Consider the following 13,320-nt stretch of genomic DNA (forward strand, 5'->3'; position numbering starts at 1 on the left):
TTTCTGATTGATGATTGATATTGGACAGTTCAAGGGTTCCATAGCGCTACTAAATTGTAGTTCCTTTTCTCTTTGGAAAAAGTTCAGCAATATCCCAAATTTAAGAAACTCGGGTACACATTTTTTTTTGCTGTTGAGTTTAAGCTCTTTTACTGGTGGCCCTTGCCCTCCTTTGAGTGTGCCACGGAAAATGAACAACAACGATGGCGGCGACATCCCCATCACCGCCGGCAATGCCACCGACGCTGGGACCGAGGGCTTCGAGGGATCCAGGGCATTGTTTGAGTCCGAACAAAGCCAGCCATCCCAGCCAACCCAGCCAGCAGTAATTCAATTGTGAATATTGAATTTCGTTCAATTAATCATCGAATCGAAAAATGACGTTGATCAAACCGCGAGCGGGTTGGCACTGAAGCGAGGCCTCCGTCAAGTCAACTGATGCCGTGGGCTGGTCCCCATCCTCGTCCTGTGTCTTTCTCTGTGTTGGTGCCTGTCCCCGGCGCCGACCCCAGCCATGGCTTGCTTAAAGCTCAGTTTGGTGTTCTCGTTATTAATGAATAAAGAATTTATGGCATTGCTTTCTGTTTGATTTATACAATTTTTTAAAAGAGCCTTTTGGAAAAACTCCCCAGTAACTGGAAGCCCTAGCCTCAGTTCTCGTCTCAGTCTCAGGCCCAGTTTCAGCCGCAGTCCCAGTCGAATACTATACGAATGCTCCGTTCTTAGCCCAACTTCTACCGCATGTACCCATTCAAATACGTATTTGAAGATAACCAAAGGCAGACGACTCGGGGAAATGTGTTTAAAGACAAACAATGGCGACACTGCTGGCTCCGGCCTCAGTTGCGGTGGCGCCTGAGTTACCTCCGTTGGGTAGGGCTGTGTGACTGTGACTCCGGCTGTTGCCACGGATGCGGAATCGGCGTTGGAGATAGAGTCCTGCTCCGCCCTGAGCGGCGCAGCGTTGAGGAAATGTAAATGTTTCATGAGCACACATGCGAACAGAACAGGAACACACTCGAAGGATTCCAGAAAGAAGCAAATCAAATCCGAATCAGAGCAAAGATTAAAGTGAATCCGAATTCGACGACAATTATGTATGCGCACATGGGATTGATGTCCCCGGGTGTTTGATTTCGCATAAAGGGTTTCTTTAATCATTTCCTCCCACCCTCAACCCTCCACTCATCAGCTCCACTCTACACCGTCCGGTATCCACTGTACCCGATTCCCGGTGGCATGCAGTATGCAAAGTAATCTCAGCTTTGTTTGCTCTTATACAAATTAATAGCGAATAATGGGAATAGGCCTGGGCACGGGCACGGGCATGGGCATGCGACTGTCTCCGGCAGAGTTGCTAATGCCTGCCCGTAGAGCGTGCAAATTTTAAAAGTTCAAAGACCCGCGGGGAAGGGTCTCCGGTCTCCGAATGCGAAAGGATTCTTTAGAGACCGAGTGCAAACAGTTGATATACGGGGGCACGTGTCCTCGGATTCCTATGCCAATATCGTTAAGCCTTCCCACAAGACGAAAGCACTGAGGCGAGAAAGATGTGTTTGACTAGGCTCATCGACAGTCGGCAGCTGGGTGGACGGAAAGGGACGGAAGGACGACTACAGCTACAGGCGGGATTATCAGAATATCTGATTTACCCTTGCCAAAAGCAAACACACTCGTAACTAGGGAATTTGTTTCATGAACCTCAAAATAGGTATTCGATTAATACGAGCACACGTGTGTAGGTCGTGTCGCAATTCAACTATGCAAATAATCAAACCACATTTTACACACTAATAGCTTATGAGCAAAATTGATCGGATAATTTATATATTGTATATACATAAGTAGAATTCTATAGCTCCGGCAGTCCGAAAGACAAAATTATTGCAGTATAATCAATTATGTTCTTATTATTCGTTTTACCGTTCGGCACCTAGGCCTGTTCTTGCAAAAGGTGGAAAAGGTTCCGCTTGTCACAGATCTGTAACCTTTACCAAGTATTAGCAGTGGCAGACAATTAATCTTGAATTAACTTAACATAATGAATATGTCGGATTTTAGCTTTTCAACTTAAAATGAAATCGGTGTCGCACTGCGGCCCATGCATACGAATTTGTACAACCGCCGTCCTGCTCCTCCTGTATGCATCCAAGCGAAGCATAATGAAAGAGGGACCTGGCCCGGGCCCGGGTCCGGGCCTTCGTCACGGAACTAACGAAATTAAATGTTTCCCACGTCAAAGTCAAAGTCTACCATCAGAATATTTAAGTGGCAAGCGGACTGCGCGTACACGCTGAACACTGAGCGGAATGAAAGATTCGTGACAACGGTCGGGCCCCGAGTCCCTTTGAAATAGTACGGTGCTTCGATTCCCGCACGGATTTAAATAGGGCTGATGCGAAGTCGCATCGCATCGCACCGCACCGCATCGGACATGAGTGCGCGTGAAACTGTCAAATGCGCTTACAGCCGGATTATTTTCACCACGTAAAAATAATCGCATTAATTTGTTGGACAAGCAATTAAAGCGAACGAGGGGACTGCAGCAGCAGCGAGGCGAGGCGAGGCGAGGCGAGGCGAGGGATGAATGTAAGTACTGTAACTCGTTCTGTCTTCCCAGTCTACTTCTGCAGACCCGTACCCTACCTCAGTGCACAGAGCAGCAATTAGGATTCCATACGGAACGAAAGCTAAGGGGCCACAGACAAAGTACAATATAAGAAATTACAGGGCAGATGAGGATGGCGGGAACTAGGTGGCGAGTGCCGAGTAACGAGTGGCTCGGAGTACTCAAGAAGTTGTGGTTGCGGTTAACGGACCTCGCAGAGCGGAAATCAAAAGCCAATTTCCCGCAATTGTGGGCTAGCAAAAGGGAACAACCTGGTCCCTGGGGAGACGGAGACGCCAGGCAATCGACCACTGCTAGGCGTTAACGAAATGCACGCAGACAACCGTCTCCAGACAGAAGTGATAAGGGGAAATGTTTCCGACTTGTCCTAGATGGCGATAGCCTCCTCCATATTGCACTGGAGACTGTGGAAGCCTAGGCGGACAAAAGAGATGATTTGGCTCAGTGGCTAATTGGGTGGTGGGTGTTTTGTGGTGGGTATTTTCAACATTCCACTTCCATCAATGAAGATCTTAGCTTGTTTTTCTATACGCTCCTATGATAAAAGACCCATGCCGAGGAGTCGTCAGAATATGTACTCGCAGCATGCTGTACGCCTAATTAATGTCCATCGTCTTGTCCTGCTCCAACTGATTAAGACCCCTCCGCCCGTCCCGCGCTGTCTGCGGCGTAAACAGAAGATTAAGAGGTGCCCTCTTGAAGAATGTAAATGTGGCACTCAAGTATCTGTGACCTGCCGAGGCAGAGTATGGGTGTGAGGCAAGGCAGCCCGTAAAGAGACATTGACAGCGGAGGGAAGGGCAAGGGATGCTCCATCGACGGATGGAATGCTGAACGAGCAAACGTTTGCACGAATTTGCACCAGATGCTAGTTCAAGTTGCTGTCTGCTTAATTTACTACAAAATTAAATTGCACAAAACTGGAGTGCCTTCCGTTGATTCCAATTCCAATTGTTATGCTGCCTCCTGCGTGTCCGGCCAGCCTCCAACGGCTGTCTCTGCCTCTGGTGTTCTTCCGCTGGTCCTTCGCCTTTCGTCGTCTTGGGTTACTTGACTGCTTTTTGTTCATTTTCCGCCTCGTGAGTCTGCGAGAGCACAAACACTTGTGGCAACTAAATGAGAACTATTGTTGCCAGTTTCGGGCGAACAAGCAGTTTTATTCAACAATCTAATTTTTATTACCCTTCCGTTCCCTTCTATGGTCTCGGTCTCCCCCCACCTTAAACATTGTCCGCACTTCCACTGTCGAGTAGACCCGACGAGCTTTCACTCATTCTCGTTGCTTTCTCTCGACATGACCGAAAGTTGGCCAGCGCATTGGTCTGTCCAGCTGCTGCTGAGTAAAACCCCCAAGATGGAGGCCACTCGGCCTTAACCCATAGCCCGTTGCCAGCAGAGGCAGCGGCTGGGGCAGAGTGGCTTGCGACCAGGTTGTGAGTCTTACGTTTAGCTCCCAAAGGGGTTTTAATTTTTGATAGCATTCCCTTTGCGATATCTTAGAAGTACGGGAATACCGGCGACCGTAAGTGGAACGGTTCCGGCTGAGAGTCCGGAAAGTGGCTGGTAACTTTTGACCCTCCGGAGTGTCTAGAATACTCGTAGGGCACAAACTTGCGCCAGAACTTGTCGCCGACCCCAATTGGATGTCACTGTCTGTGGGGCGTGGGCGGGTTTATTTTATGGTAAATCAGTTGAATTGTTTGCTAAAATGCTAAACTGTGGGACCCATTATCGACATTACACTGCATCGATCCTGGCTATCTGGCAGTAGGAAAGTTTTTAAAGGTGCGTTCGGCAAACTTTACAAAGTTGTCGCCGCTGGCAACGCTTTTAGCACCTGCCAGCCCATATCTCTGACCCTGGCATCGTTGGACCAACCTATTGAACAGTTTCCAGTTGGACGCATCCACATCCGCATCCCAACCGATAACTACGCCAAGTGGTCGTTCTGCTTACCTCATTCCAAAGCCATTAGCCGTTAAGGCGCGGATGCTGATAGCCATCTAATTTATTTCAACGGTTTTTTCCGTGCGAATGGTTTAAGGCGTCCAAATATTAATAAGCTGGCAAAAGCATTAGAGCAAGTATTTACATATGAGTATAAGTGTTGAGAACCGTGAACTCAACCAAATGAATTAATGAAAGTGTTGGCCCAACAGTACGCTTTGAGTAAAAGCCATTGAAAGATAGATATTTATTGCCTCAACCATTGTATGATATGCTGCTCAATATACTTATAAGCTGCAATATAAACTGACCCAAAGATGTATTTAGCAATGCGACGATCTCATGGCTCATGGATATTATGATTAATTTTATTAGTTCGAAAAATTAAAGAAAAAAGTACAAAATTGCATATCTCTAACACATCGTAATTTTAGAATCCAAAAATAATAGGTGCCTGATCTGCCATTTTTGGTTATCAAGAGCCGTAGAAGGTAAAGGGAACAAGCCCTCTCATACATCATGTTTTGTTACTAAGTTTACAAGGAGTCCTTGGCTACGTCCAGCGCATGGGTCTGGCCCTCTCCGGCTGAATATAGCTCGCATTTCTATTCGATTATCGAGCCTTTGCAGAACCAACGTAATTTAATTTAATTTAATTTTCATTTAGAGCGTATGTTTTTACGTCCTTGTCTGAAAAACCACACCGAGTCAGAACTACCACACAGCTGGGATTTCCAGTCCTGACTACCTTTTCTTTGGTCAACATTTGGTGATGGAACATTATTGTTTCCATAGAAGCCAAAGCTTTCAACAATTTGTCTGAAGTCGTCGTCGCCAGTTTTTTTTTAAAGCGATTGTTGTCGAAGCCACCAGATCAACCGTTATACGGGTTAGACGTACGATTATACCGGATTGAATACCCCATTCCCTTGTGAAGGCTTTAAAGGCAAGTGCTAGCGCACTGAGACAGTTTATAGTGGGTTGCTTAATCATGTTGAAGCACTGTTCCAACTCAAGTCAAGGAGGGGACTCGATTGAGATTAAATGTGGATACAAGCACAATGGACCATCAATGGGAGCCATCAAAGTTTTCGCACACGTAATGAGCTGCCACTGCGAAGGCCCTGCCTTGCTGCCCAACTCTCCAACAGGATTACAGCAGCACAAGGACCAGTCCTAGTCCTCTCCAGCAGCTCAGCCAACCCATGGCAGACACTTGCCGCTTGGCACACCGATATACCATGTGCACAGCCGGACATCCAGATCGAGAGTACGTACAGGCGTACGTTTGACTTCTGCACCGTTTGCCTAAGCACTTTAAAGAGGCGATTTCCTTGAGTGGGGCTGGCTCGGCCCCAGTCCGGACATCGGCCATAAATGATTTGTTGAATTTTGCTTCATTCAAGCGTTGAGCAAAAAGTTTTATGTGCCTTCCCGAAACTCTAGCCAAATGGGTAGAAATTCCCTTGTGTGTGTATTTCTCATTTCGTCCCTCAGTCCGTGCCTTACCTATGTCTGAGTGCTTGATTCTTTTTGACTCTCTCTCTTGAACCCTGAAAGCAGGAGGTGATTGAACATGGAGAGGGAGGATATTGGCCTTGTTCACTGACTTTTGGAACTTTTGTAAATACATATAGTCGTATACTCGTAAATTAATTGCAGGAAATTTAAGTTCCTGGTCCCATTTGTGCTCTCAAAATAATTAAAGTCCGCCGGGTTAAGCTGAAAAATGGAAGTGCACGGCTGGCCCACAATCTGGACGGCTTCAACCAGCCAGAACAGGATATGTGCAGGACATTTTGTGCAGCCGAACCCGAGACCGGAAACAAATTATTTGTCAACGCACATGGAACTACAGCAGCGTCAGCAACCGACTAGCCTTATTCCAAACTACAAATAAGAAAAATCATGTAATAAAAATGATGGAGTTCTGCAACATTTTGTACAGCAATCTGCAACAATAAGCGTTTAAGAATGGGGGAAACAATACTTGCAATTGGGACATGATATGCCAGGACTCCCCCGCATTTAGATATCGTCTATCACAGTTTCATTCCACTGAAATATCTAAGTTCATGTTATTTGAGATACCACGTCCTGATGGAATACAAATCTTCTAATTGTCTTCCTTCTCGTTCCGTGTGGAAAACATAATTCCATGTCTCTACAGCTGTACCAGCACGGACCGCTCTATGGGAAATTTGGGGAAAACGTGAGCAGCTGATGAGTACAACTTTTGAGTTTTGGGCGAGCAGTCTGCAGGGACATTGGGTGCGCACCATCCCTTCGACCAGCATCACCATCACCCAGCCCGGGAACGAGGCCGTTGTCATTGTCTCTGCCTCTTAATTTTGCAGATTCTTTTATTTTCCGAGTGCTAACGAAGTTCACAAAGGCATTGGCCCAAATTTCCGACACAATTTCCACTGTTGGGTGTGCTTGGGCTTGGGTTTGGGGTCGGGCTCTTCCCTTGTCTGGACGTCTGTTAGCGTGCACTGGTATTTTATAAAATTGCTCATACGCACCGAGTACCGTTTCGCCTTTGCCTTCGCCCCTTTCGGCAGCTCGGCTGCCCGGTCGCTCCATGAGCAAAAATGCTGACAATGGGCTTCTTTTCGTTTGGTTTCGTTTGGATTCGTTTGGTTTTGTTTGGGTTGCCGGACAGAGTGACAGATTCGCAGTAGTTCTGCAGAAAAGCCACAGCATCCCAGGCTGGGGCAGCATCCCAGGGCCAAGGCAGCGCCGCTCGTGCAACAGAGCCAAAGTGTTGCTGCTCGTGCTCCCATAGCACGAAACTAGGCATGTGTCCAGTAAGCACGGTGCGTGCTGAGTGTGTCTGTGGGATTATTTATGCTCCTCCGCTGTTGTTGTTTGCTTTAATTGCCACTCACTGCTGGCCAACACCAACAACACCAAGTCTCTCAGCATCGAACCCATGGTCTGAATTATATGCTTGATAAATTGCTGCTGCAGCAAATCATCGTCCACATGGACTTTGGCGTGGTCGTGGGCATGGGCGTGGGCGTGGGCGTCACCACGGGCGTTGTCATCGTTATCAAGCAGGACAGGAAATTACTATGTGTGCCTGTGCCATACGGCACGAGTGTAAGACTGTACTTTGTACTGTGTGTGTTTTAAAACCCAGTCTGCCAACATGCATATGTGGAAATGAAGTAATGATAGAGATGGGTCCACAAAAAATTAAACCTAGCTCAGGGGCAGGGCGCGTAACAAACCAATTTCCAAAAATCCTCCTGCAGGATCAAACTATTCAGCGAACTTTTCCGTCCTTTGAAAGGATGCTACGCTGACTTTGCCCCGAGTGGAGCCAACACCTGCCAGGGAGTTCATTAAATATTCCAATTGCTGAAAAGCCCACACGGCAGACGCGCTTAAAGAATATTAAGGTCGCTTTAATGGGGAACACGCGTAAGCACTTCCACGCTGCCTTGGCATCCAGTCTTTGCGGAAAGGAGTGGAGTAGTGGAGTAGAGAGTCTATTAATTGCTGCAGCGCCAAAGTCGTTTTCACCCACTTGTCCTAAGACTAGCTCAGGACCACAGGACCATCCAGGACCATCACACAAATGAGCCGAGGCGAAGAAAGCACCGCTAATGAAAAAGTTATGCGGGCACGTTGCTAACTTACCTCCATGGAGTCCGTCCGTGCTCGTGAAATGCCCCAAGTGTGGATGCGATGCCGGGAAATTGGCCTCGCATATCAGCCATGAATTAATTATGATGAGCCGGGCATCGCCATCTTTATGGAAAGTTAATTGCGCTCTCCAAGTGCATACAATGCAGTCGAGCCGCTCAGCAATCCCCCACATTCGGAAACGAAGAGCTGCCTTACCGCCTAGGGCTGGTGCTGCCCCCATAATGGCCACCAGAAGCAACAGTTAACCAACTCGGATATCTGTGCAGCCTGAAGCTCTGGCAGGTTCTAAATGGATATACTGACTACGGAGACATTTAGCCCGATGTAAATATGCTAATATATTGAGCAGCAGAATCCAGCAGCCGAAGCCACTCGCAATTACATTGTAAATGTAGCGGACAATGGATGTAGTCACAGGTAATTGGGTTTCTATTTTGAAAGGACTTTCAAGTGGTGTTCGGGCTTCACAGACCTAGAAATGAAATCGCGACAGACAGCCGGTGCCGGCATGTTGATGTGTCTCGTCTCGCTTGTTGGGGAAATTTTCTCTTTCGGAAATTCCCTCTCTTAATCTGAGGCGAATGCGAATCTGAAGAAGTGGGGGCTTCGTTCCGGTCTGCAGTCCTCTGGCGACTGGCATTTATTGCCAGAGCTTGTAAACATGACATCTCCATATTTATCTCCATGTGCTGGGTGTTGCGTGCTCGTGCGGCGGCCCAAACATATCGTAGTCTCGAAACACAGGAGTCCGGCTCAGGCTCAGGGCCTGCTTCCACGCCCTCCCATGGTCTCATGCTCTGGCCTGGCCAAGACGGCACGTTTTGAAAATGACTAATAACGGGGATAACAACCAGGAGGCAGCCAGGCGGTGAGTTCGCGATGGAAGCGGCAGAAATTTACATAATTTGAATGAGGTAGTTATATTTAATTTTGAATAATTTTTCGGATTCGTTGCAAATATTTTCAGGCGGTTTATATTGTAATTCGCGGGAACGTGGGCGTTGGGCGTGGAGGAGCGCTCGTGTCTAATCCACATATTTCGTTACTTGTCCCTTCTTCGACGCTCTTGGTCCCAGCCCGGCCAAGCAATCTCCCGATGGCCGTTAATGCCGTCGAGGATGTTGTTGGCTTCTGTCATGTCCTTTTATTACACCGAAATCAATATTTATTAGAGGATAATGGCGTCGACGTCGCTGTCAGGGGGCATGGATGCAGGTGTGCTGGCGACCGTCCATCCATCCATCCATCCATCCATCCACACAGTCCCGTCCCTCCCCTTTGATGTTTTCCCAGAAATGGAGGAGGCTGAGGAGGAGGCCAGCGGACAGGGGAGGTGGTAGAAAGAGCGAGAAGCTTTTGTGGCAGGTGATGGGGAGCAGACTGCTAAATTGAATATGCTCGCTGTAAGGTCGAAATTTGGTCAATAAATTTTCACAAGTATTGAGGATGACGAGTCCCCTGCAAGGGCGTTGCTCAGGCATATACACGATAATCGGACACACACAGGCACAGGCACAGGCACAGGAACAGGCACGGACATAGCCTGATGGCTTTTCGTCAGCAGCTCAGCATCTTTGTTTATGGACTATACAATATTTAGCTTTTCGTACTTATTCGGGTTATCGTCATCGTCGGAGACCCGTGGTCGCATCCGTCGCTGGAGACCCCTCCTCCTAAAAATAACCAAATGGATTCTCTGTATGCCCTTCTCCCACTTGAGGGCGGGCCCACACACAATGACTAAACCTAATTTGTCAAAATCATATTCAAGCTCGGGATAACGAGGTTATTTATAATGCGAGCTCTATGCATGTATATATATTTCGAATAACAATAACCAGCGCGCCACATGGCACTGGATTACGTTGATAAATATTCATCTGTGGCTTTTTGTGGGATATACTCCGGATACACTTTTTGAACACTGAGTGGACGAGCTTATAGACCTCTCGATTTATGAATACTCTGAAGAATACTGTTCAAATCAGTAGACGGGCGCTACTGTAAACTTGTAGAACGTTACTCCTTCTGGATTGATTCGAGTGTTGAAGGCGTCATTCGGCTTAAACATGCCCATGTTGCGACTGCTGTTGAACAGGTCCTGCAATAATAAAAGGTGAAAATGCAGATTGGGGATTTTCCATTTGGTTTGGTCGTACCACAACATAATAGCCCGTGAGGCTGTCCAGACCCAGACGCTTCAAGACGACTTCGAAGGTGCAAGGGCACAAGGGGCAGGCGTCAAAGCCTCCCCGATTTACAAAAGCCACTGCAAAGGAGTGTTGGCCAAGGTCGTTGACCGGGGTGACTGGACGTACCCACACCTGAAAAGGAATGGTGCGGAGTGTTTTCCGATACTTCGATTGATTGACTAAAGATACCTGAAAGTATTTCGATGCCCAGACGCACTTTCCGGGCATCCCAAGCATGTCCTGATTTACAGCAATGACTTCTCTGAAATCAGAAATTGAATCAGACTTAAGCATGCCAAATAGTGAATGTGTCTGACCGGTTCTGAAGAAGTTCCTTTATTTCCGGGCGCACAGTCTCCAAGTCATTGGTCATTATCAAAGGAGCTGCGATCACCGACCATATAGCCAGCTGCAATCGGCTGGCGTCATAGCTGAGACGAAAGTTACCTAAAACCAGCTGGGCAAGGGAAAGGGGAAGCTGTTACAAACGCAAATGCCGTAGTCGAAGAATTGGGCGCCCTGAGCCTAACATACCATGTCCGGGTCATTCCATCGACCAGGACCAGCATGGGCTAATAGAAGCTCTTGATTTCTGCGGTATAGCTCCATTATCCTGAAGACTGATGTGTACGAGTCCGTGATGTCCTCTGCGAACCGCCAAAGATTGCAGTGCTTCGCTATCAACCTGTAGTCGGGCTGAAGGGGAAAAAATTAGCGTCAAGTGCCGGGGGAGCCTTAAAGTTCTTCCGAAACTCACTTTCTCAGTGTAGAACGGCCAACTGCAAGAGTAGACCATCCTCCGACCAGTCCTGTTCATGGCCTTGCCAAAGGCGGGATACCCTCTGTTCCGCTCGGACTCAGTGGCATAGCACCCGTCTAACTTCACGTAGTCTGCGCCCCAATCGGCGAAGGTTTGGGCATCGAGCTCGAAGTGTCCCCGAGCCCCAGGACCGCGGAACATACAAGTCTGCTGACCCACATCATGGTATATGCCAAATTTCAGGCCTCGTCCATGAATCTGTGAAAGAATGCTGTTGCCTACTTTTGCTTTTCAGTACGGAAAACTGGATCACTTACGTAGCGGGACAGAGCAGACATTCCGCTGGGAAAACGTTTCCTATCGGACAGGAGCTTCTGAGTGGACGGATCGCGAATTCTCTCCATCCAGCAGTCGTCGATTATCAAGTACTGGAATCCCACGGCTGCATAGCCCTCGGAGACTAGAAGATCTGCTGTGCGCTTAAAGAGCGACTCACTACGGTGGGTAATACAAGAAATGCATAGTAGAATAAGAGCAGCATTTACCAATCAGAGCCATTACCTGATGCAATCCCTGGGGAAATGAATACAGTCAACAGTACATTGGAATCTCTCGAATGGCATCCAGCCCATGGGAGGGGTTTGGGCGAGTCCGTTCTCGAGCCCGTCGATACATCGCAGCGCACAGCAGAACCAGATCGGAAGACACAACAGATGCGAAAGGCGTTCTGTGCCAAGCATCTCGAATTGTTAATAGAAGAGATGCCAAGTGTGCAAATTGACGTGTACAAATTGGACTGCTCTGTTTGCTGCCGTGACTTGTGGAAGACTTGATGGAACTAATTCCATTAGCCCTGAAAAGTGCAACCGATTTGGCTGGGTGTAGATACTTGAGCGATTGCAGGTGGTGCGATCGTTTTTCGTTACGCGGGAATGAAGTGTGAACTAAAATTGGTTTTGGTGTCCAATTTGCGTGATTGATTTTCGACTTTTTGTGTGCTACTACTGCCCAAAATAAATGTGTCCAAATCTATGTAAACTAGATGAGTAAACATTGAAAAAAACAATGGCTTTTTTGATATCCTCGAAAATCTCCTCGTGAATTAAAACTCAGAGTCTAAACATTTACTTTATTCAAGGCGCAAAGGTTAGTCTGCAATTTTGCATTTCTTGCGAGTATTGCTTCTGTTTCTCCACTCCACTCTCTTTTCAGTCATCATACTTTGGATGAGAAACATGTGGATATATATAACGTAGAGAGACCAAATGGACATATATTGCAAGCTGATGTGGATGCACGAGTTCCTCTACAGTAACTCCATTTATTCCTGCTGGCTTAGATATATGTACGATGGATGGAGACTTAAATATGAAATTAGTATGCAATTCAAAAACTATATTCTCAGTGTCACTAATACAATCAAATTTTGCAGACTATACACAGCATAAGCTGGATCGCAGATCAAATTCAATTAACTGACAAGTCATCCATTAAATACAGTTTTGTTTCTATCTTTCTGTCTTTCTATTTATCCCCTTTTTTAGGCTTTACGAGTACTATTTTTTCCAAATATCAATCCAATATTCGGCAGACACTATTTTTGTATACAGTCGAGATCGAAACCGAAGTTATTCTGACAAAAAGTGTGAAATTAGCCAGATCGTGTTGTACAAAATTACGTACGACTTTATTTAAAAAATAAATGTTTATTATTGAGATTTGAATAGAAAAAAACTTTTTTAATGTGATTTATAAATATTTTCTTAGACTTTTATGAGCATCTGGGACTAGTTCGGCCCAATACTAGTCTTCTATTTTGGATTCAAATAGTCCCGGAGAGAGTGGTGAAGGGCAGCCATAGAGGGCATTCATAAGGCACGACCACGGTTACTTTCATTCAATTTGGAGCGACAAGCCGACGACAAGCGGCTGTAATTCAATTTGCCGGGCTATGAAATATGCATGACGAGGACGAGCGACAACTCCCTCATAACAAATATTTAGATCCCGACAAGCGGAATGTACACACTTATTAAAAAGTAAATTTCATTTATTGCTCGCCGAGAGCCGCTGTGCGCCAGCAACGGCAAACAAATAAACCAGCTGTAACAACAGAAAGCTTTGCACAATCAAGA

At 46.8% G+C, this 13,320-nt stretch overlaps 1 protein-coding gene and 1 long non-coding RNA gene across 2 annotated transcripts; one reads left to right on the plus strand and one right to left on the minus strand.

Moving 5' to 3' along the window:
- Positions 1–9,993: 9,993 nt before the first annotated feature.
- Positions 9,994–12,190, minus strand: LOC108157816 (alpha-N-acetylgalactosaminidase-like). The gene is made up of 8 exons (XM_017290016.2): positions 11,747–12,190; positions 11,503–11,680; positions 11,183–11,443; positions 10,960–11,121; positions 10,743–10,882; positions 10,615–10,687; positions 10,393–10,557; positions 9,994–10,334 (listed from the first exon to the last, which is right to left on the minus strand). Exons 1-8 carry the CDS (start codon positions 11,923–11,925, stop codon positions 10,218–10,220), a joined length of 1,275 nt encoding a protein of 424 aa, XP_017145505.1. The 5' UTR covers positions 11,926–12,190; the 3' UTR covers positions 9,994–10,217.
- A 52-nt stretch (positions 12,191–12,242) lies between these two features.
- LOC108157817 lies at positions 12,243–12,696 on the plus strand. Its single transcript, XR_001775215.2, has 3 exons — positions 12,243–12,331; positions 12,398–12,562; positions 12,618–12,696. It is a non-coding gene; the product is annotated as an uncharacterized LOC108157817 (long non-coding RNA).
- Positions 12,697–13,320: the final 624 nt, after the last annotated feature.

This window comes from Drosophila miranda, chromosome 2, assembly GCF_003369915.1.
Source record: "Drosophila miranda strain MSH22 chromosome 2, D.miranda_PacBio2.1, whole genome shotgun sequence".
NCBI lineage: Eukaryota > Metazoa > Arthropoda > Insecta > Diptera > Drosophilidae > Drosophila > Drosophila miranda.